We start from the raw sequence: 23,499 nt of genomic DNA, 5'->3' as shown, positions 1-23,499 counted from the left end.
TTATGGCAGTTTCCTGCACACTCAGATTCCTGCTTTTAGTGGAAATTTGGGAAGACAGCCACATTTTCTTCTGCTACTTAATCACAATGATTTCTCAGTAACTAAATAGATAGAATTAGTAACATATGACCAAGTAATATTTATGAAATTCTTAAGGACCATCGATTGAGGGATTACAATCTACATTTTTGTCCCAGACTTAAAACCAGTTTTGCCGCACAGCCGACAGAGGATCTAATCCTCTTTTCCATGGAGATCTTTACTTTTTTTTTTCTTTTAATGTTTAATTTTGAGAGACAGTATGAGTGGGGGAGGGTCAGAGAGAGGGGGAGACACAGAATCTGAAGCAGGCTCCAGGCTTTGAGCTGTCAGCACAGAGCCCGATGCGGGGCTCAAATTCACAAACTGTGAGATCATGACCAGAGCAAAAGTCAGACCGACTGAGCCACCCAGGTGCACCATGGAAATCTTTACTTTTGAAGATGGTCTTGTTCACAGGTCACAAACTAGATGCTGACCTTATTTACTCCTATCCAGATTTGTGCCATAAAGGAGGAGGCTTGTAAGAATACATAGAAGACAAAAGGATAAAAATAATTGATGTTTAGGCAGAGAGAAGTATGGGTAGGAAAATAGCATAGCCATGGTCAGAATTAGACACAAAAATGTAGACTACATGATTCTGTGTAATTGTTGGAAATCAGTTTAGGTGTAAAGTTTTAAAGTCGTGATGCAAAATGTGGATACAATGCTCTTTATTCTTCAAACAGTATCCTTTAAGTGAGACCTTTTCAGCCAGTATCTTAAATAATTTTGCTGCTTGCCAGCGCTCAATTCCAGCTCCCAGCCTTTGGAAGAGATGTATGAAGCTCAATTAGTTGTGTAGCCTGGTTGGCTCAGTTGGTTAAGCGTCCAACTCCTAATTTTGGCTCAGGTCATGAGATCACAGTTTGTGAGACCAAGTCCTGCATTGGGCTCCATACTCAGTTTGGAGCCTGCTTGGGATTCTCTCTCTCCCCCTCACTCTCTGCCCCTCCCCTGCTCATGCTATCTCTTCCTGTCTCAAAATAAATATATAAACCTAAAAAAAAAATAAAGTATTAGTTGTGATAGAAAACATGTGTTTCATTGACATCTAAGTTATAGAAGAAACAGTGCTTTTTCCACTTTGAAATCTGATTTTATTTTTCTTTTCAGGTTATATGGCGGGATGAATTACCGTCGGCTGGGGGGTGGTGTAGGAGTTATTAAAATGACACATTGTGAATCCCATATATGGTGAACATCTAGAAGACAGTCGTATATGCTCCTCTGTGTTCTGAAGAGCTTTGACTTTGGAGCTTTGTACAGCTCGAGAAAACATTAGAACAACTTTTATTCTTTGCCGGTGCCTCAACATTTGGAAATACAAATACAGTGAAAGTACTTCAACTGCAAGATGCCACCTTTGCACAAAAATTTTCAATTCTGTGCAGAATATTTATTCTTGGTTTTAATTTATCATGGGTTTTTTGTTGTTGTTGAGTTTTGTTGTTGTTTCGTTCTGTTTTGCTTCAGATTTAACCTTCCTCCCACTAAAAAAAGGAAAAAAAGGATAGGAAAAACAGGTAAAAAAACTCCAAGCAGTAAAAGTTTATTTTTAAGTTTGAAAATACGAATAAGGGGAGAAGGGCTGTACACGATCTAGTTGTTATTGCTAGGCACTCCATCCACACAGCCCCACTAGGACCACCGGTGACAGAGACAGGCTGCGAAATGTATGATTAGCCGTCATTCTTGCACTAAGCACCAGAAGACTTGAAAACCTAGCAAATAAGCAAACAAAAAGGAAACACTCATTTTAAATAGTACAACTCAAAAGGAATATTAACTAGATTAAAACCAGGACTCAGACACTAAAGTTTTCATCAGTGGAAGTTTGCATCTTGTTTCCTTCCATATGAACTTGTTTTCCACTGTATTTAGTCTTTTTTCAAAATAGTATTTTCATAGAAGTTCTGCTAGCTCCAGAGCTCTGCTCAGTGCCTCTGTAAAAACACTATACAGTTCTTATATGCTGTCTTGAGACTCCTCCGATAGAATCATGTGCTACTCTGCAAGAGTTTTTGCTCAAAAATATTACTGACTGAAACAACTTTCCTCGTTTCCTTATTGCTACTAAGGACCAGCAGGGAGAAATGGCCTCCCCCAGCAGTGAATACGGTTATGCAACTTACACTTGACGCTCAGGCCTGCTGAAGCCGAGGCTGACCTATAATCACAGCCTCGAAGGGAATGAATTCTTCAGTTTGTGTAATAGTACATGCTAATGAGTAAAATCGAGGCATTTTATTAATAAAACCTTGGTTCATTTATACAAACTATATATCATTATCTTCATTCTATAAAGCCACTGTTACTACTTCTCTCGAATTGCACTTTCTGGTGAAGTTAAAATTTGTGAGGTAAAAAAGATACAAATTCCAGTGGTCAAAGTTTTATCATTGTGTTCCTAGAGCAGTTTTTTTCAATGTATTTTGCAGGAAAATCGTTGAATAAGACTTTCACCACAACCAAAAGGAATAACCTTCTCTCTCCCCCCAATACAAAAAGGTTTGGCAACTTTGTGTTTACATTTAAAGATCATTTGCACCTTTACAAGGAAAAGAAATAAGTATTTGGTAAACAGTTGTTTACATGTATCATTTATGCTTTTTTCTAGCATGTATAACTTTTTTAAATAAAGGTAGTATTTACCATAAAACAACTTTTGGTTAATGCTTTTTAGTGTTTGTGTCTCTGGTTAGTTTCTATATCATTTATATTTCCTATATGTGAAGTTGTACTTTCAACCTGAAGGAATAAAGGATTGCCAGCTAGAACAATGAATTTTCATTATATATTTTATATAATAGTATTTTATCACCTAAACTCTAAACTTATTTTCAAGAATCATACACTTTTGAGTTAGAAGGGCTCTTAACAGTCATGTGAGCCAACCTCATTTTATTTATCTGCTCTAAGAATGAAAACCAAAGAGTAAATGTAGTCAGTGATAGAACCAACATTAAATATCATTTCCCCAAACTCCCACGCCATTTCTCTTTCTACGCCCTACTGCTACTCCAAGCCTACTTGAAACATGGCCTAAAGTTAAATATACTAACAGACTTTAATTTTAACTAAATCTGGTATGTAACATTAAAAATGCATAAACACTTTTATGAGATCCTTTCAGTACTGTATATAGTCTTCAAGACCAAAATCACATATTGTTCAAGACTCCACTATTGCATAATTGTTAAGAAAAGGAAAGGGATAAGAACAGAAACAAAATTCTAGGGAATAGGACTCTCCGTAAGTAGCGAAGTTACCAGTAGGAACAATTAATAAGACAGTGAGTGATTCAAGAACAGAGACCCAGTAACTACAGTACTGGCCAAAAGTGTTCATTGGAGCCTAAAGGGTTATTTTTTTCCTTCCACTGAAAGTGGTCCAGTTTTATTATTGAATAATATTGGGGTGCTTGGGTGATTCAGTCGGTTGAATGTCCAACTTAGGCTCAGGTCAGGTCACGATCTCACAGTTGGTGAGTTTGAGACCCGTTTCAGGCTCTGTGCTGACAGCTTGAAGCTAGGAACCTCTTCAGAGCGCGTGTGTGTGTGTGTGTGTGTGTGTGTGTGTGTGTGTGTGTGTGTGACTGTCTGGCCCTCCCCTGCTTGCATTGTCTCTATCTCAAAAATAAACATTTAAAAAATTATTGAGTAATATGCACCTATTGTATAAGTGAAATTGCTATACATTTTTTAAATGTTTTACTTATTTTTGAGCGAGAGACACTGTGGGCAGGGGAGGGTCAGAGAGAGAAGGAGACACAGAATCCGAAGACAGGCTCCAGGCTCTCAGCTATCTGTCAGCACAGAGCTGGAGGCGGGGCTCAAACCCATGAAGATGAGATCATGACCTGAGCTGAAGTCGGACACTCAACCGACTGAGCCACCCAGGTGCCCCAAAATGACACTGCTATAAAAGAATATATGTTAACTTATTTGCATAGTGATTTCCACAACTTTATGATGTGAGCTTGGAGTTGGATTGGGTTGGCAGTCATCTTCATTAAGTAAACTTAAGCTTGGAAAAGTAAAAGGACACGGTACAAGCTGAACCTCAAATCCACATCCATTGTTCTCTATAGTACTCTCCAAACTAGGGGGGCAGCAGTTTACCCTGTATCCTTCGGCTCCATGGACCCAAGAAGAGTTGTTGATTTTTCCATCTCTTCAGCTTTTTACTTGTTAGGGACACAGTGGCTACTTCTAAGCATCTTTTATGAGGAACCGGAAACCAAAAGTGAAATGAGTACTTTAAATAGAAGAAATATAAATCATAAAATATCTAGATACAAAAAAAGTAATTTGGCAAGATCCAACAGCCATTCATAACAAAAACCCTCAGCAAATTAGGAAGAGAAATTCTTTAACCTGACAAAGGGCATGTATGAAAAACCTACAGCTAACATCATATTTAATAGTGAAATCTGCTTTCCCACTAAGATCAGGAACAAGATAAAACTACATTCTCAGGGTGCCCGGGTGGCTCAGTCAGTTGGGTGTCCGACTTCGACTTCGGCTCAGGTCATCATCTCACAGTTTGTGAGTTCAAGCCCTGCGTCAGGCTCTGTGCTGAAGACTCAGAGCCAGGAGCCTGCTTCAGATTCTGGTCTCCTTCACTCTCTGCCCCTCCCCCACCTGTAATCTCTGTCTCACAAAAATAAATAAATGTAAAAAACAAAGAAAAACAAAAAACCCTCCTACATTCTCACCACTTCTATGTGCCACTGTGATGGAGATTCTAGCCAAGCCAATTCAGCAAGAAAAAGAAACAAAAGGCATCCATACTGAAACTAAGTAAAACTGTCTTTATTCACAAACATGAATCTTGTATACAGATAATCCTAAGATTTCACTGAAAAACAATAAAGTTCAGCAAGGTCATAGGATACAAGAACAATATATACTCACAACAATAAAAAAATGAAATTAAGAAAGCAATTCCAAATGTATAAAAGTGCAACCATATTTTTGAAAGGTGAATCTTTAGAAATATAAAACATAAAATTATTTTACTGTCATTATCTAGAATGGATGTACAAGTAACTCTACTTTGGAACTGCTTGGCTACTTACCTATATAAAATAATTTTCACTTATTTAAAAAAAAAAACCCATTCTCAATAGCATAAAAAATACTTAGGAATAAAATTAACCAAAAAAAGTGCAATACTTTTATGCTGAAAACTATAAAACACTGTTTAAGGAAATTCTGAAATAAATGGAAAGATAGCCCATGTTCATAGAAGAGTTAATATCATTATGATGGCAGTACTCCCCAAACTGATCTTTAGATTCAACATAACCACTATCAAAATCTCAGCTAATTTTCAGAAATTGACCAGCTGATCCTAAAGTTCTTTGGAAATGCAGAAGACCCAGAATAACCAAAACAATCTTGAAAAATAGGACAAAGCTGTTAGGACTTACACTCCCTAATTTCAAAATGCATTACAAAGCTATAGTAATCAGGACAATGTGGTACAGGGGAGCCTGGGTGCCTCAATCAGTTAAGCATCCAACTCCTGATTTTGGCTCAGGTCATGATGTCAGTGTTGTGGGATCAAGACCCATGTCGGGCTCTGCCCTGAGCATGGAGTCTGCTTGGGATTCTCTCTCTCCCTCTCTCTGCCCCTCCTCTGCTCTCACTCACTCTCTAAATAAATAAATAAACTTAAAAAAAGAAAAAAAAACAGTGTGGTACTGGCATAAGGACTGACATCAATGAAATAGAATTGAGAGTCCAGAAATAAACATCTATGACCAATTGACTTAATTTTTTTTTTTTGCCCATTGACCTTTTAAATTCAATGGGAAAACAACAGTCTTTTCAATAAATGGTACTAGAACAAATGAATATCCATATGCAAAATGATTAATTTGGATGCTTACTTCACCCCATATATAAAATACTCAAAATGGAGGGTGCCTGGATAGCTCAGTTGGATGAGTGTCCAACTCTTGGTCTTCAGCTCGGGTCATGATCTCTTGATTTTAGAGATCTTGTCCCATGTCCAACTCTGCACTTACAGTGCAGAGCCTGCCTGGGATTTTCTCTCTCTCTCTCTGACCCTCCCCCACTTGCATGCTTTCTCTCCAAATATACCTTAAAAAACAAAAAAATTAAACTTCAAAATGGATTACAGATCTAAATTTAAACCTAAAATGCTAAGATCCTTAAAAAAAAACCATAGGAATAACTCTTTGGGATCTTAGATTAAGCAACAATTTCTTAGACACAACCCCAAAAGCACAAGAGATTTTAAAAAAAAACTGATAAATTGGGCTTCATCAAAATTAAAAACTTTAGCATTTTGAAAGTAAATGAGTTCACTCTGGTATTTCCAATTCAAATTTAACATTACAGAGTTTCTACTTAGCTTATCTTATAATTGTAGGTCTTTTCTCTTACCCTCAAAATCTTGGTAACACTGCTGCATGTTTTATCTTATTACAAACAGTGGTAAAGCAACCATACAAATATTATTAATAACCAGATAACTGAGTGCAACTTAAATTCCTTTGCTGCTCTTCTTTTCCTAAGACATAGCTGACAATGTACAAAATACTAGGATTTAAAGATGCTAAAAATAATTACTTGTGTGATTATGGCAAGACCTTAATATAGTTAGGTTCTTTTGTTTTCAATTTTTAAGGATTGCCTTTTCTTTTTATCTAATTCTGTTTCAGAACTATGTAAAACGCATAAATGGCTCCAAACTACAAAAGAGGAACATTCAGAGAAGTTTTAACTTTTTAATTTCCATCCCCCTTACCCAGTTCCTTCCTTCCCCCTAATTAATAACCATTTTTATTAGCTTTGGTTTATCCTTCCAGTATTTTTTGGAAACATAAGGAAATACACACACATATTCACATTTTACCCATTTCTTCCATAAAAGACAGCACACTGTCCACATGTTGCTCTTTCACATAACATATCCTAGGGGTCAAGGTCACTCCATGGCAGTATTAGATTATCTTCCACAAGCCTTTTTATAGTTATAGAGTGGTAATTCATTATGTAGCTATACCATAATTTATTCAAACAATCCCATAGGATGGGCACTTGAATTGTTTTCAGCTTTGCTCTTACAAATACCATTGCAATAAACAGCCTTATATGGGCTTCATTTATATTTTGCCATGGGGTTTTGGGGATAGAATCCTAGTAGTGAGATTGCTGGTCAGAGGGTAAATCCCACAAAATTTATTAGATATTGCTAATTTCTCCACTGAATTTGTACCATTGCTAACAATCTTTTAACTGTTTTCCCTTTCACTCTTGTCCACCTATAATAATTCAGTCTTCCCACTGCATTTAGAATAAAATCTAATCTCTTCACAAATACCTACAAAAGCTTAGATGATGTAGATCCTGCCTCCAGCAGGATTAGGTTTGGCTATGAGCAAGAGACCCACAATGTCTTTAAGCAACAGCTTACACGAGATTAAAAATTTACTTCTCGGACACACAAGCCTATTGGAAGACCACCCAAGGAGGGCACTGGGGGGTTAGCCTCAAGAAGTCCTCAAGGCACAAACGCCTTTCAGGCCGTGTTCCACCATCCCTATGACCTGACCAGCGTCCCCACGACCAAAAAGAGTGGCTAGAATTCCAGTCATTCCATGTGTTCCAAGCAGCAAAGATGGAAGAATAAGAAAAAGGCAAGGGATATATATCTGCTGTTTTTTAAGGGAGATTCCTGGACGATTTACATGATCCTTCCATTTATATGCCAGGGGTCAGAACTTAGTCCTATGACTGTACCTACCTAGGAGAAAGGCCAGAAAAGGTTGTCCTTATTCTGGACAACCTCATGCCCAGTCAAAAATTAGGAGACATCACCCATGGAACAAGTCTCTGCTGCACAATCTCTTCAATTTCGTCTGACACTACTCTGGTCTTACTGTGCTTCAGCCACACGGACTTCCTTTATTCCTCAAATAAGCCAACCTCTTACCTGACTCAAGGCCTCTATTCTCGCCATCTCACCTGCCTAACAACTCCTTCCACAGATCTTCACATAGCTGGTTCCTTCAGCATTCAGGACAGCTCAAATGTCACTTCCTCAGAGAAACCCCTTCCGTACTGTACTACCTTATTTTCTTTATAGCACTTATCTCCACTGAAATTACTTATTTTTTGCCTTCCTTCACTAAAATATAGTTTTAGACCCACATGATAGGGGTCTTTTTTTGTCTTCACTGGCTATATCCCTGTTACCCGATACAATTCTAAGTACACAGCAGGAACGTAATAATAGTTAAATGAATGTCTCACTCCAAAGCCCATGATTTTCCCACTATCTCTGCTGTTCTTAGTGTATGTGAGATAATATCCCATTCCAGAAGGTAACCTTTTAGAATGACAGCCTATTTAATTTCCTTTCAAACAAATTTTTAAAAAGTTTCTAAAGTAAAACAAAATCTTCCTATGCTCAATAAATTAAAATAAGAGATTTAAATATAGCATCTTGGGCAAGTCTCCTAAATTGCTCGATCTCATAGTTTTCATCTATAAAATGGAAGAGTTGGTTAAAATGCGTTTACTTAACTGCAGACATTCATCAAGCACTGTGCTAAGGCAAAATTAGGGACGTGAAAGTTAAACAAGATCACTGTTGCTCCCAAAAGAGGCTCACGGGTCCCTTTCTACTATTTAGTATGATTCTATATAATTACTGGTTTGTAACCTTTGTGCTACAGAAAAAGCCTACAGCTTCTCATTCCTGAGACATTAATTAAAGATCTACCACCAAGACACTGATAAACACACTGCTTCATTTAAAAAGTGAATATTTAATTCAACATTGCAATAAGAATTGAACAGTATTAAAAACAGAAACACATTAGTGGCTTTAAAAAATGTATATTAATCTTTAGTTTCCTTTGGAGAGGATTTTGACTGCCAACTCTCTACAGTGAAATGATACTAGGAAAATGTCTTTAGAAGACAGAAATTCTCTCTGAATCCAACTCTAAAATGCTTAAAAGGGATTAAAGGTTTTTAAAGACCCAAATCAAAAATACTCAATATTAGAGATATCTCATTTGAATCCTAAAAATTTGATATAAGATCGCCCAAGAAAATAACTCAGCATTTTCTAAAGACTGGCATCCCAGATCATCATGACTCTTATATGAACACCTGGCTGTGATTCATTCAGTACCACCTTCTTTATTTTTCTAGATCCTTCTTCACTTCTATCTGGGCAATTCCAAAGGCACTGAGAACAAAACAGATGTGGATATAGATGCATATTTCTCTTGTAGTTTCTCTCAGCATAGAAATTAGGCAAATAATCTGTAAGAAAAAGTTATATAATCCAAAATTTATAGTTCCTCCAAGACCTCAATCGATTTGAAAAATTGCCAGTTCCGTCAAATATGCCAAGACTCCAATGAGGTATTTATGACACAGAATCTGAAAAAAAATAATAAAGTTAGAATTACTTATTATAACAAAGCAGTTTGATAAAAATTCCAGGCTTATTTTAAATTCCATATCTGAAAGCTAAGATCAACCCAAACTATTGTTGCTCTAAGTCAAATAGATTTTAATGAAGACTACTAACTTTAATAAATATACAAGTATTAGTCAATGATACTTAGAAATAACTAGACTAAGGTTCTTATTTATCCTGACTTCCATGGTTGGGATATCTGCCTAAGAAGTAAGGGAGAAAAGGGAATCCATGAATCACTTGGATCAACATTTTCTAGAAAAAGATTTCATAGCTTCTTTCTTCTCAAAGGGATATAGATTCCAAAAGTATCTTGTAGAGGGGCATCCGTATAGCTTAGTCATTTCACTGTAGGACTCTTGATTTTGACTCAGGTCATGACCTCATGGTTCATGGGTTTGAGCCCTGCATTGGGCTCCACACTGACAAGAAGCCTGCTTGGGATTCTCTCTCTCTCTCTTAAAATAAATATTTAAAAATAAATAAATTTCTTGAGGCACCTGGGTGGCTCAGTCAGTTGAGCATCCAACTCTTGGTTTCAGGTCATGATCCCAGGGTCTTGGGATTGAGCATCCTGTTAGGCTCTGTGCTGACAGCATGGGGCCTGCTTAGGATTGTCTGTCTCTCTGTCTCTCTGTCTCTCTCTCTCTCTCTTTCCCCCCTCCCCCCAGCTCACTCTTTCTCTCTCAAAATAAACAAACATTAAAAAAGAAAGGCATAAGCTTTTGAGTCAGATGACTGGGTTCAAATTCAAACTCCACTTACTCGCTGTATGATATCAGGGAACCTACTTATCCTCTTTACGACCTATGTTTACTTATTCTCTTTACAGCCTATGTAAATAGGTTCTTATGAAAAACGAAATAAGAGAATATACATAAAATGCTTAATAATGGCTGGCACAATTAGTGCTTAATAAACGTTAGCTAAAGTCATGCATTATGTGAAGCTAGGAGCCAGTGACTATCTCACAGCATTAAGAGGGGCTCTTAGATTAACAAGAGACCAGATAAAATAAATGTGCTTAAGAACCACTGTTATATTCATAGGAACACATTATACAAAACTGTTTTTAAATGTAGTTTACTAATAGGCATGTGAAATCAAAATTTTAAAATACATCAAGACTTCATGGACATTGAATTATGAGGTGCGAAAATGTAACTTTTCCTCTTTATAATGTCAAAATAACATAATATTTCAAATGTTTTACTGCAAACCAGAGTAAGAAATAAATTTAACAACATGATCCAGTACAAGCAAATGTATACCCTTACCTCATGTGACACACTCATTTTTATATTTTCTATTATATTTCTTTCATTTTTAAATGTTTATTTATTTACTTTTGAGAGAGAGAAGGAGAGAGCAAGCACAAGCAGGGGAGGTACAGAGAGTGAGAGAGAGAGAGTGAAAGAGACAAAATCAGAAGCAGGTGCCAGGCTCTGAGCTGTTAGCACAGAGCCAGATGCAGGGCTTGAATTCATGAACTGTGAGATCATGAGCTGAGCAGAAGTCAGATACTCAACCAACGGACCCACCTAGGCACTCCAATCTCTTTCATTTTTTAGAGCTGTTCTCTTCCCATCATTTCCCAACCTACTATTGCATTATGACTTTCAGTTTGAAAAACACTAATGTAGTGCTTACAGAGTATGGACTTTTTGGAACCTAAGAGATAAGCTCTCAAATACTGACTCCTCCTCTTATTAAACTATCTTGCAGGTAACACTAAAACCTATCTTGCCCTGTTTCCTTGTTTTAAAAATAAAATGGGGATAAAAATACCTACTACAGGGTTGCTCTGAAGATTAAAATTAAGGCCTACTGGGGCATCTGGGAGGCTCAGTCAGTTAAACTTCCAACTTTGGTCATGATCTCACAGTTAATGAGTTCGGGCCCAGCACTGGGCTCTGTGCTGACAGCTCGGAACCTGTTCAGATTCTGTGTTTTCCTCTCTCTCTGGCCCTCCCCTGCTCATTGGCCCTTCCCCAGCTCATGCTCGGTCTCTCTCTCACAAATAAATATTTTTAAAAAACTGTTTTTTAAACATTTAAAATTAAGGTCTATTAAAATCCTAGCTCAGTGACAAGACCAGTATTCACTGAGTGTTTATTGTGGCCATATTTTAATACATTTTAAATATGTTAATATATTTTTTTATATTTAGGTACCTACTCTCAGTTTATTTCTGATATTTCTTCTAACAAATACTTCGCAGAGAGTAGGGGTGCCCGGATGGCTCAATCAGTTAAGTGCCCAACTTCGGCTCAGGTCATGATCTCATGGTTCAAGCCCTGCGTCGGGCTCTGTGCTGACAGCTCAGAGCCTGAAGCCTGCTTTAGATTCTGTGTCTCCCTCTCTCTGCCCCTCCCCTGCTCACACTCTCTCTCAAAAATAAGTAAAACATTAAAAAAACAAAACAAAACAAAAAAACTTCCTAGAGAGTAAGACAATGTCAATTATTTCTTTCCCACTAGAGAGAGAAAAGCCTAAAATATAAAGATGACATCTTAGTTATGTTTTCTGGTTATAATTTTCTCACCTAATACACAAAATCCTCTGTTGCTCTGATAAGTATCTCAAAGTTTGGGGAAACAAAATTTTGAAAATTTCAAAAGTTACTACATTCATAATATTACTCAAGCCTGTAGCACAGAGCATACAGTATCCTTCTATTATAAAGCTGCATTTAAATAAAGGCAGAAGACTTTCTAGTAAATCATTTATAAAGCCTAAAATCTGTCTCTAATTAGCATTCAAATGTGTTTCTTCAATGCGGAAAATACAATCACTATACATTTTGAAAAATATGCAATAAGAAAAAATTACCTAGTTTGTTCAAACTAACCTTTATTTTTCCGTCAGTATGCACTGAAGCTACGGATGTTGAAACACGGACCAATCTTGTGGCTGACAAATGGATTTTGAAATGCCTATGGAAGTGTGAATAAAGGCAGTCCATGAATAAGTCAACTTCCTCCTGAGTAACTTCCCCGGGGGTTTTGTGGACACTGTCCCACAGAGCTTTCGCATCCTCTGGATGTATGGCATAAGAAATGTCCAGACTCTGAGGGCTGCAGGGTACAGACCAAAGAAGTTCGGTAGCAGCCATATACTGGTCCATTTTGCATGCAGTCCACATGGCAGCCATCCAAGAAAGATTAAATGCATTGATTGCTAGGGGACTGAAATGACAATCAAAAGTTTTCTGAAACCAGGTTCCAACTAGGGCCGTATTCGTCTCTGCTCCGTTTGCAAGGAATAAAGGTACACAGGTAAAATCTTCTGGAATAGTCTCCAGAAGACTGTCTCCAAATACACAGCAGAACCAACCAGTCCACAACACTTTTTGTTCTCTGTTCTCAGATGGCAATTGAGATTTAGACAGAATCTACAAAGGAAAAAAAGGGGAGTTCATTAAGTTCAAAAGTACCTTTACTCTTAAGTTACATCTTCTCAAAATTAGTACATTTAAAAATAAGATACATGTGTTATTTGCCAAAAAAACCACCATGGGAATAATCTCCCTAATCATTATTAGGGTTTATCAAGTTAACTGACCTTTCTCCTAATATTCTTTTTTCTTCTTTTTTTTAGAGAGTGAGTGAGCATGTAAGCAGGGGAGAGGGGTGATGGGGGCAGGGAGAGAGGGAGAGAAGGGGATAGAGGGAGAGGGAGGGAGGGAGGAAGAGAGAGAGAGAGAGAGAGAGAGTGAATCTTAAGCAGGCTCCATGCTCACCATGGAGCTCAATACCACAGCCTGGAATTACAACCTGAGCCAAAATCAAGAGTCAGACGCTCAACCGACTGAGCCACCCAGGCACTCCTACCTCTTAATATTCTTAATTGGACATGGTATATGGCAAGATCTTGGTGCAGCCAAAATGCAAAATAAGAAATGCCAATATGGTATAACCAAGTATGCTATCCTTGGGGAGGAAAAGAAAACCCTCAAAATTTCAACTTCAGAAGGGACTGTAAAAATTCACCATATTCAATATGTTTGAATTTTCCATTGAGAAAGAATTCGAGATTTCCTAAGGCAGCTCTATCAAATTAAAAATGTTCTTTCATATGTTAGGCACACAGTTTCCACCCATCCACCCACAGGTCCTGCTTTCTTCTTTCTGTACATGTAGAACAAATCAAATCTAATCTCTTCTACAGGAAAAGCCCTTCAAATATCTGATAATCCCTATCATGTGTAATGCCAAGTTCGACATCTCCAGTTTCTTCAACCATTCCTCCTATGATACACACATTATCCTGCTCACTCTGAAATTCTACTGCATGAGAGTCATGCATAAGTGAATATAATTACTTCAAAAAGACCTAGATTATACTACTACTAATATAATCTTGGATTGCAGTTTTCTAATTTTTAGTTGACAGCTTTAAATTATCCCTATTCATTTTTGCTGTTAGCAGTAAATCTCCCCTAATCTATAGAGGCAATATCTGTACTCCTATTAAAATTTTAATCTCTTTCAATGTGACCCATTGTGAATTCATTCAGATTTTTTTGAATCTTGATTATATTTTCCAGCAGACTGACTAACCCCTCAAACTTCAAATCTGTAAACTATATGAAAAACATACCTTCCAGATTTTCATAGAAGTTTTGAAGTTTGACCAGGATTAGGTGAAGAACACAGCCCAGTATCAGATCCCATCAGAGATAATAATTTAGAAAGTTACTTTTAGCTCATTCTTCCTTCTTGTTCAAGAGATTATAAGATTCTCAAAAACCTTAAAGCCTAGACATGTCTATGACCCTATTATAACCTAAAAGTCCTATAACCCTGTGAAGAAATGAGTTTAATTTGGAAACTATTAGGACACTCTACTAAGTGTTCAAGAGGTCATTTGCATTCCGCACAAGAACATTTGCTTACCTGTTGACACACAAATCACATCACTTCTCTGGGAAAGCAACTGCTTCATTTGACAAAGACTCCTGTCTACCCAGTACCTACTTTTCCTTCCACAATAAAACTGTGCTTTTAAGGAGGTAGCAAAGTACCCCCTAAAAAAGAAAAATTCCCTAGTCTGCCAACAGGGATGCAAAGAAAAGTTGTTGGGTCTTCGCAGTCTCATTAAAAACTTACTCAGGCAGGCATCCTATCTGCCCTTCCCATCCTTCCCTACTTCCTCCCGCCTGGACCCTGCATGTAGTATTTAGAGTTTCAGGAGCCATATTAGACTTCAATGTGACCTTAAGGATAGAAGCCATGCACCAAGAATGACAGAGAAGATAGAAGGAGCCAAAATTATTAATTCATGAAGCACACACCATCCTTGAACAGCTTACTCCACTTTTTTTTTTGTAAGACAAATAAACCTCTATCAATTAAACCTCAAGATAGACGTTTAATTCACTGTTATTTAGACTTTCTGTTTTATGCAACTAACTACCCCTAGGAATCTTGAAGATCCTTGCCAATACAAGATCTATGCCAGGGGTCAGCAATTTTTTTCTGAAAAATCAGACAGTAAATATTTTAGGCTTTGTAAGCAACCACTCACAGGTGCTGTTGGAGCACAAAAGCAGCCATAAACAATAATGTAAACAAATGAAAGGAGTTCTGTTCCAAGAAAACCTTATTTAGAAAAACATCAGCAACAAAAATCAAAAACAATCAGCAAAGCACAATTGACTTGCAGGCCACAAGTTTGCTAACCCCTGATCTATACAAATAAACAAAATTAGGCCTTTTGACTATTTCAGAATTTAATTTGTGATGGTTATGAGTTAACTCAGAATAGACAGAAGTAGCAAGCATGAATAATAAATCCAGTTTCTTAGTAAATCAAGATAATCACATTACTTTTAAGTATTACATATAGGAAGGAATACTATATTTCTAAGAGTATCGTGACATACCACAATGTGTAATGATGTATTACTTTTAATTTTTATTTTCCATTTATTTTTTTAGAGAGTGCATATGTGTGAGCAAGTGTGGGGTTAGGGGGTGGGGGAAGACAGAGAATTTCAAGCAGGCTCCATGCTCAGTGTGGAGCCCAATGCAAGACTCAATCCTATGACCATGGATCATGACCTGAACCAAAATCAAGAGTGAGATGCTCACCCAGGCACTCCATGTTACATATTTATTTTTGCTAGAATTCGACTTCCAGGAATTTGGTCCTAGTAAGTAAAAACCATAGAATTATACAGATATAAAATGTAGAATTCTTAACTATATGAGTAATTTTCTACGTTATTATTTTTTAAAAGCCATAATGCAAAAGTATAGGCAATATGATCCCAATTTTAACAGATCCAGATAGCCAGAAAGATGTATCTATGTTCATGAGAGATATTGATCTGTTATTTCTTAAATAATTTTTGTCTAGTTTTGGTATTAGGATAACACTGGCCTAGCAGATGAGTTAGAAAGTATTCCCTCTGGTTCTGTACTCTGAAGAGAGTATAGAATTAAAGTAATTTCTTCCTTAATTAACTGTTTGGCAGAATTCACCAGTGAACTTATCTGGGCCTGGTGCTTTCTATTTTGGAAAGTTATTAATTATTGGTTCAAAGAGAAATTGAGACTGAATTGGTTCAATTAATAAATTAAGAAACTGAACATACAATAACTTTCTGAATTAGAAGCTTACTTGTCTATTGCCAAACAGATATATGCCAAAATGTTAAACTGTGGTTTTTAATTTTCTTTGTATTTTTACGTATTTTCTAAGTTTTCTAAAATAAATATGATTATAATGTCATCATATTATTTTTTTTTAAACTTTTAATGTTTATTTATTTTTGAGAGAGAGACAGAGTAATAAGCAGGCAAGGGGTAGAGAGAGAGGAAGACACAGAATCCCAACCAGGCTCCAGGCTCTGGGCTGTCAGAGCCCAATGCGGGGGCTCAAACTCACAAACAGCAAGATCATGACCTGAGCTTCATGAAGTCAGATGCTTAACCGACTGAGCCACCCAGCTGCCCCTCCCCACCCCCCCCCCAAAAAAACCCTTTCTTTAGGTTGGCCATATCTAATTATTACAATTTGGTCAAACAAGACATAAAATAGGTTCTAGACTAACAAGCTTACAATTTTTTTAAACAGTAAGAAAATACCACAGTCTCTAAACCAAGACAGCGCAGACGCTTTTCCCCTGAGAAGCAGGTACTGCTTATATAACACACCTGGACAAGAAAGGCTTCGGAGTCCCTTTGTGTGCCTTTCATTCCCAGGAGAGTGGAGAAAGTCACTTTGACGCTGACGTCTTCTCCCACTTCAACAGCAAGTCCTTTTTGCTTTTCAGCTGCAATAAATGCACTCAGAAGTCTAGAATACTCTTTGAGATTAGTATAGGAGAATTTATATAGGGGAGTTAAACTATATAAAGTCCACTGTTTATGCAGAATGAATGCAACCTTTTGAGGATCATTATCTTCCTAGAGAGGAAAAAAAATCAAGACAACAGTAGTTTAAGAATTAGGAAACATTAGTAAGAAAGAATTTAATCACAGGATTTTAAATATTTGCTACAAATCTATTACTGGGTACCTGGTCCTTACATTCCCACCAAACTGGAGTTTGCAGGACTCTGAAGATCCCTGAACAGGGCGTTTCACTTGCTGTACTGTCCTGCCCTCTGGAATGTTCTCCATACATGTGTTCACATGCGTGTTCCCTTCCTTCACTCAGGTTTGTCCTAATGTCACTCAAGAGGCACCTGCACTGCTCCAGTTTTGTCACTCTGCATCTCCTTAACATGCTTTATTACTACCTGATATTATATGTTTGTGTGGTTTTTACCATCTGTCTTCTCTGCTAGAGTATGAGTGTGAAGAGAACAGGGATTTTGTCGACTTGTTCAGTGTTCCATCTCTAGAACCTAGAACAATGCCATCTAAAACAGCTGTTCAATAAATATTTACTGGATGCATATTTAGAAACTTAGATTATAGATTTAAAGAATAGTAACTATTTCTGGGGCAACAAATTTGATTCACTTTAATTATGTAATTTTTAAAAATGTTTGGCAGTAAATCCATTCTATGACCCAATGTCAAATTCAGTTGATCAAATACTCAGTATTTCTGCCAAGCTCTATTAGAAGCACCGGTACCATCAAAAACAAAAGCACTTCTGGGGCACCTGGGTGGCTCACTCCATTAAGTAGCCAACTCTTGATTTTGACTCAGATCATGATCTCATGGTTTGTGAGTTCAAGTCCTGTGTCTGGTTTGCACTGGAAGCACAGACCTTGCTCTCCCTCTCTCTCTCTGCCCTTCCTCCATGCACAGGCTTGCCTGTGTTCCCTCTCTCTCAAAATAAATAAATAAATTAAAAAAACAAAACAAAGCTTATCCTTCATATTGGCTCTATGGCCTTTTTGAGGGTCTTCATATACACCCCCAGTAGGTCCCTACTTTTATCCTGAACTGAATTTTTCTATAGAATTCATAATTCCTGATATAGTCTTACAGTTCCAATTATCTTTTGGAACTTTCATTACAATTGTCTACTTGACAAAAATATTTGTTCTGACTACAGTATTCATGGAAAGTTGTATAAAACTTCTATAAGTTATAAATTTCTTTCTTGTTACTGTCAAAAGTTACAGCAAAATTATTTCTACGATAGAGATTAGGAAGCACTGAATTGGACATACCAATCCTTTTTTAAAATGTTTAATTATTTTTGTGAGAGAGAGAGAGCTCAAGCAAGAGAACAGCTGAAAGAGAGAGAGAGAGACAGAGAATCCCAACCAAGATTCTGCTAACAGTGCAGAGCCCGAGGCAGGTCTCAAACTCATGAACTGTGAGATCATGACCTGAGCAAAATCAAGAGTCAGACACTTAACCAACTGAGCCACCCAGGTGCCCCTGGACACCCCAATCTTTAATTTATATACAATTTCTGTTTTATGGTTAAGATCCATCACTTTCATCACCATCACTAGTAATTTAAGAAACTTTTCAGAAAGAAGCAAAATTTTTCTCATATCCCAAAAGATATGAGGCACACAACATTGACAAGAAAAGATGACAGGAAAGGTGTGGGTGAGTGACTCTTTGCTAAGTTTCTCAAAACCACACATCAAACCTGCACTGACTAGGGTTTTCATGTTCCAGTGAAATCACAAATCACTAACATTATAAGCCTTCAGAATTGCTTATGAACAATCAGAGTTGTTTGTGAATTCTCAAAAGAGAATGTCGCCAGCAGACAAATCTGAGACAATTTAAACACCAAAATAATTTAGGAATGATTCAGAAAATTCTGAAAAACCAAAATTCAGTAAGTCCAATAAATAGACATATACATACATAAAACAAAAATGAGACGGTTTACAATAGAATGCCTAAGGCTGGTTGGTAAATATGGAGTGAACAGAGTTGGAAAATCATTAAATTGTGACCATCATGATAAAGATCGAATCAGGCAAAAATTATCAATGGTTGTTAAATGGGAGGGGAAACTGATAAGGAACAGAACGTTTGTGTCTCCCCACAGACTGCTTCTTAGATGCAGAGGGGAATAAACAGTAATCACCAGGCAACTCCCTGACAAGATGATCAAAACTGATCACCTCTGGGCCACTAGACGCTAGTCCCCAAGCAGGACAACAGCATCTATGCTGTATTCCAGCCAAGAATACATAACTTCAATCTAACCATGAGGGAACATCAAATACAAAATGAATATTCTATTTTAAAAGGAGGAGGGAGGGGCGCCTGGGTGGCTCAGTCGGGTAAGTGTCTGACTTGGGCTCAGGTCAGATCTCATGTCCGTGGGTTTGAGCCCCGCTTCAGGCTCTGTGCTGACAGCTAGCTCAGAGCCTGAAGCCTGCTTCAGGATTCTGTGTCTCCCTCTCTCTCTGCCCCTCCCCTACTCATGCTGTGTTACTCCCTGTCTCAATAATAAATAAACATTAAAAAAAATTAAAAAAAAAAATAAAAGGAGAAGGGAGGAAACTACATTCTTCAAAACGTCAATGTCATAAAAGACAAATACTGTGAAATGCTGGAGATTAAGACATAACGGGAGCCTGGGTGGCTCAGTCGGGTAAGCATCCAAGCTACTGATTTTGGTTCAGGTTATGATCTCACGGTTTGTGAGATCAAGCCCCGTGTCAGGCTCTGTGCTGACAGCAGGAAGCCCACTTGGGATTCTCTCTCTCTTTCTCTCTGTTCTGCACCCCACACTGCACTTGTACATGAGCTCTTGTGTACACAAAATAAACTTTTTTTAAAAAAACATTAACAGAGGTTGTACTGATGGTGTGAATAACTACTTGTTTTCACTATTTCTCATTTATTATCTGAGAAATTTAAGAAGATACTAAAAATACTATAAACAAGTCGTGAAAAGCAAAATTTGTTCACAAATGTTCTCAATTACTGAGTAACAAGAAGGAACACAAAAAGCATACCTGTAATTGTGAACACTGAGGAATTTTCCTTCGCGGTGGAGTCGGGACAAACGAAACCTGCTTCCTGACTGATTCTATTCGTTTCTGCAAAGGGGTGGCACCTATACAACAATCCTGAAGCCTTGAGGATGTACGGTGCCTCAGAGTCGATTCTGCTGTGTCATCAGAATCCATGGTCTACATAAAAGAAATAAAACCAGAATTCTGAACACTAACAAGTTAATTCATGCACATAGTTTTACTGATTCCTCTTCTCACTATCAATGAATTCTTGCTCTCCCTTCCCCTCCCTGCCCTGAGTTTTAACTTTTTAACTAAGTCCCACATATCCCATTGGCTGTAGGCTATTTTTATGAATACCTTACAGATACCTCAAACACAGAATGTTCAAAACTAAATTCTACTCCTTCCCATCCTTCTCCAAAAGTTCAGTGGTCCATTTTCAAATTCCTGTCAATTTTCTATGTTAATTTAAATTATTTTAAGATACTTTCATTCTGGAACAGACAGTCATTAAGCACATTATCTGGAGTTTTTCCTTCAACAGTCTCTGTCATCTATTCCCAAAGCGACCTCCAGGTTCTTACTACCACAACTAAGCATTTTCGTATCTAAAGGTAACTCATTCTTCGGCAATGACACTTTAGTCACCTGTGCCAAAAACTTCAGTGATGAGAAAAAATCTATTCTTCTGCTATTTAATATCTTGCCCTTCTCCTACTTCTCCTAGACATAAACATATTCTTGTCTTCTTTTGGCCTATCAATCATATTCTCTATCTGAAGTGTCCTTTTTCCATTTCACCTCCTTTAAGATATTGCTCGAATTTGATCTCTTTTCAAGTAATAGGATTTTGTTAACTTCCCCAAAATACCTATGTCATACACTTCTGTCTGTATCAAAAGTTCATTCCTGGAAGCAATGTGAATAGGTGTATGTGTATGTGTGTATAAAAGAAGATCTCAGGGTCAATACTGCTTAAGAGCCCAAAATCCATCTGGATGAGTCTAACAAAATCTCTCAAGAATGTTTCATAAAAGCTTTGGAGATTAATAATTCACCAGATCACATGGTTCTTCTTAATCATCTAGTCTGTACTATTCATTTGGTCCATATTCATATACTTCCTTGTAGTATTTTGTGTGTCTGTCTGATTTTTTTTCTCTTCCCAATGTGACTAAAATACCTTGACTTAAACAATGCTTTTTATATTGCTTACATAATTACCCTAATATAATGCTGTGTTCTTTAATTGTTAACGAGTATTGGTTTAATTGAACAGAACTCTGAAATTATAACTTTCATTGAAAGGAATTATATATAATTTAAAGTTATAATAATTACTCCCAAATACTAGTACAGTTAACCCTTTGAAGAAAGTTTTTCACAAATGAAAAGTTATACTTATTTCTACATTTAAATTTCATTGTGTCAAAGTAGGACACCCTCTGTCTTGCACAAAATTTCATAAATTAAACCTACAGCCCTCAATGTTCAGATAATGCCAAACAAGATCATACACCATATAACTTAAATAGCAACTACTTTAAAGCATTCTAGCTTTAAGTGCACACTGAATTCTCTCTTTAAAATTTGGGGCACCCGGGTGGCTCAGTCCATTGAATGTCTGACTTCGGCTCAGGGCATGATCTCACAGTTCACGAGTTCGAGCCCTGCGTCGGCCTCTGTGTTGACAGCTCAGAGCCTGGATCCTGCTTGGGATTCTGTGTCTCCCTCTCTTTCTGCCCTCCCCAGCTTGCTCTCTCTCTCTCAAAAATACATAAACATTTGAAAACTTTTTAAATTTAATTAGTTCCATCTACATAGACTGTTTCTTTCAAATGTGTGATCTAGAATATTAGGGCATTCATTAGGTGCCAGGTACTGTCCAAACCCCTAACAAAAACGCTCATTTAATCCTCTAACAATCCCACGAGGTAAGTTATTATATTTCCAGTTGATAGATGGGAAGACAAGTCAAGTAACTTGCCAAAGGCATACAGTTAAAGAGCGCAAGAACCAGGACTTGATCTCAGACAATATAAAGTCAGAGTGGGTGCTCTTTTCCTCTTCTTGCACACCGCATTTCAGTAAGGATCAATTTCAAGGCAAAGTACGCCCTGCTGAATTTGACTCCTTAAAAGAGAAATGCTATGAATTAAAAAAAATATTAAAAATCCATGTAGGTGAGAAAAAGGCTATTAGCACTGAGATGATTGGTTTTGAGAAAACCTTTCCCTTAAGTATTTAATACTATGATACTGTGAAATAGCCCAATCCACACATTAAAGATTAGAAAATGATTCTATTTTACTCTCACTCCACATTCAATTACGTGCAATTTTACCGTGCCCAGTTAAGAGGTAAAAAATATATCTTAACTCATTATTTCAGTGTCCTGATGTTAACCCCGTTCCCTAACCTATACCTAGTGATGCACAGATGCCCCTTCCATCTTGCCCTGACGATGCTGGAGATCCCAGCAATTCCCACACGGCATTTAAATGAAGTCAGAACTCTGCGTCTCAAGGTCCTGCCTTAGCTGATATTATTTGATACTATCCAGGTTCCTCTTCTACTGATTCAAGAGTTCTTACCCCAAGATCTATGGACAAACGGACTTTCCAAAATCTAACAACCCTCTAAGGTTGTATTGAAGATGCGGTGGGTATGTGTATTTAGTGGGGGGAAGTGGGGAGGGGGGATGACGAAAGGTCCAGCAGACAATTTTCAGAAAGGTTAAGAACCATTGCCCTACACCCAAACATGGGCCCCTACTCTAGCTAGACTGATCATCACCCTACTACTCAGATCAAGGTTGCCTCTGCTCCCTGACTTTTATATTCAGCCTATAGCCAATCATGACTGCTTCTCTCCTCCTCTGTCTGACCAATTGCGACCCGTCCTGGGAGGGTCACGTCCTCAGAAGCTGGCAGGTGTCCACAGAGCCAGCTCTCCCGCCAACTCTCTTTCCCCTTGCAGTTCGCAACACACAGTTACAACTTCGTGATTTTTCTTGCGGCAAATCAGCTACTTTTCTACATTGCCACCAATACCTGAATCCCACCGCCAGATCTTGGCCGAGTGCCAAGCACACACAAACGTTTTTAAGATAACGAGCGCACGACAGGGCAAAATTGAGCGTACTGCCGGGCCTGCACGAACACAAAGCGTCTTACCAACAAAAGGCTGTGACGACGCTGTCACCCATTCCGGCTTCACGAATCATGCTTCAAGTCTGGTTCTAAAAGTTTGGATCGAGACTAAAATTCCCTGAAGTTAAAAAAAAAAAAAAAAAAGCCGCCAAAATGGCAGCTCAGAGACAGCTGGGGCGGGGGGGGGGGGGGGAGACCCCTGGCCCTTCCAAATCTCCTCTCGCTCGCCACAGTAAGTGGGTTCGCCAGGGACACCAACAGCCCAGTAAGAAGACCTCCGCTTCCTCAGACGTCCTTCAACCTCACTCCGGGAGGGACATTTCCGCGGCCACCGCTCTGCCACCCTCGCTCCTGTGAAGTCGGCTTCTGCCTCAGGAGGGGGAGGGC

The 23,499-nt window shown here is 37.9% G+C and overlaps 2 protein-coding genes across 4 annotated transcripts in view; one reads left to right on the top strand and one right to left on the bottom strand.

Moving 5' to 3' along the window:
• Positions 1-2,757, top strand: part of KLHL20 (kelch like family member 20) — a 64,146-nt gene extending 61,389 nt beyond the window's left edge. For both annotated transcript variants that reach the window (XM_029934962.1, XM_029934963.1), the window contains exon 12: positions 1,198-2,757. In XM_029934962.1, coding sequence (XP_029790822.1) covers positions 1,198-1,282 — 85 coding nt within the window. In that variant the 3' untranslated portion in view covers positions 1,283-2,757. The remainder of the gene's footprint in view (positions 1-1,197) is intronic.
• CENPL (centromere protein L) lies at positions 1,638-23,240 on the bottom strand. 2 transcript variants are annotated; one of them, XM_029934965.1, is made up of 6 exons: positions 23,137-23,240; positions 19,958-20,134; positions 16,719-16,970; positions 12,407-12,949; positions 9,443-9,515; positions 1,638-1,805 (listed from the first exon to the last, which is right to left on the bottom strand). In XM_029934965.1, exons 2-5 carry the CDS (start codon positions 20,129-20,131, stop codon positions 9,444-9,446), a joined length of 1,041 nt encoding a protein of 346 aa, XP_029790825.1. In that variant the 5' UTR covers positions 20,132-20,134; positions 23,137-23,240; the 3' UTR covers positions 1,638-1,805; position 9,443. The 2 variants fall into 2 exon arrangements, with proteins under 2 accessions (XP_029790825.1, XP_029790824.1); XM_029934964.1 differs by lacking the exon at positions 1,638-1,805 and having other exon boundaries at positions 8,871-9,515.
• Positions 23,241-23,499: the final 259 nt, after the last annotated feature.

The sequence above is a fragment of the Suricata suricatta genome, chromosome 3, assembly GCF_006229205.1.
Source record: "Suricata suricatta isolate VVHF042 chromosome 3, meerkat_22Aug2017_6uvM2_HiC, whole genome shotgun sequence".
Taxonomy (NCBI): domain Eukaryota; kingdom Metazoa; phylum Chordata; class Mammalia; order Carnivora; family Herpestidae; genus Suricata; species Suricata suricatta.
The sequence above is the reverse complement of the archived record's forward strand: the minus strand, read 5'-3'. Positions and strand labels throughout refer to the sequence as shown.

Coding starts and splice junctions, on each gene's coding strand:
- CENPL (XM_029934965.1), bottom strand. CDS start 20,131: ATGGATTCTGATGACACAGCAGAATCGACTCTGAGGCACCGTACATCC. Junction 16,971..19,957: donor CTCAGTGTTCACAATTACAG/GTATGCTTTTTG, acceptor TTTCCTCTCTAG/GAAGATAATGATCCTCAAAA. Junction 9,516..12,406: donor ATACTGACGGAAAAATAAAG/GTTAGTTTGAAC, acceptor ATTTTTTTTCAG/ATTCTGTGTCATAAATACCT.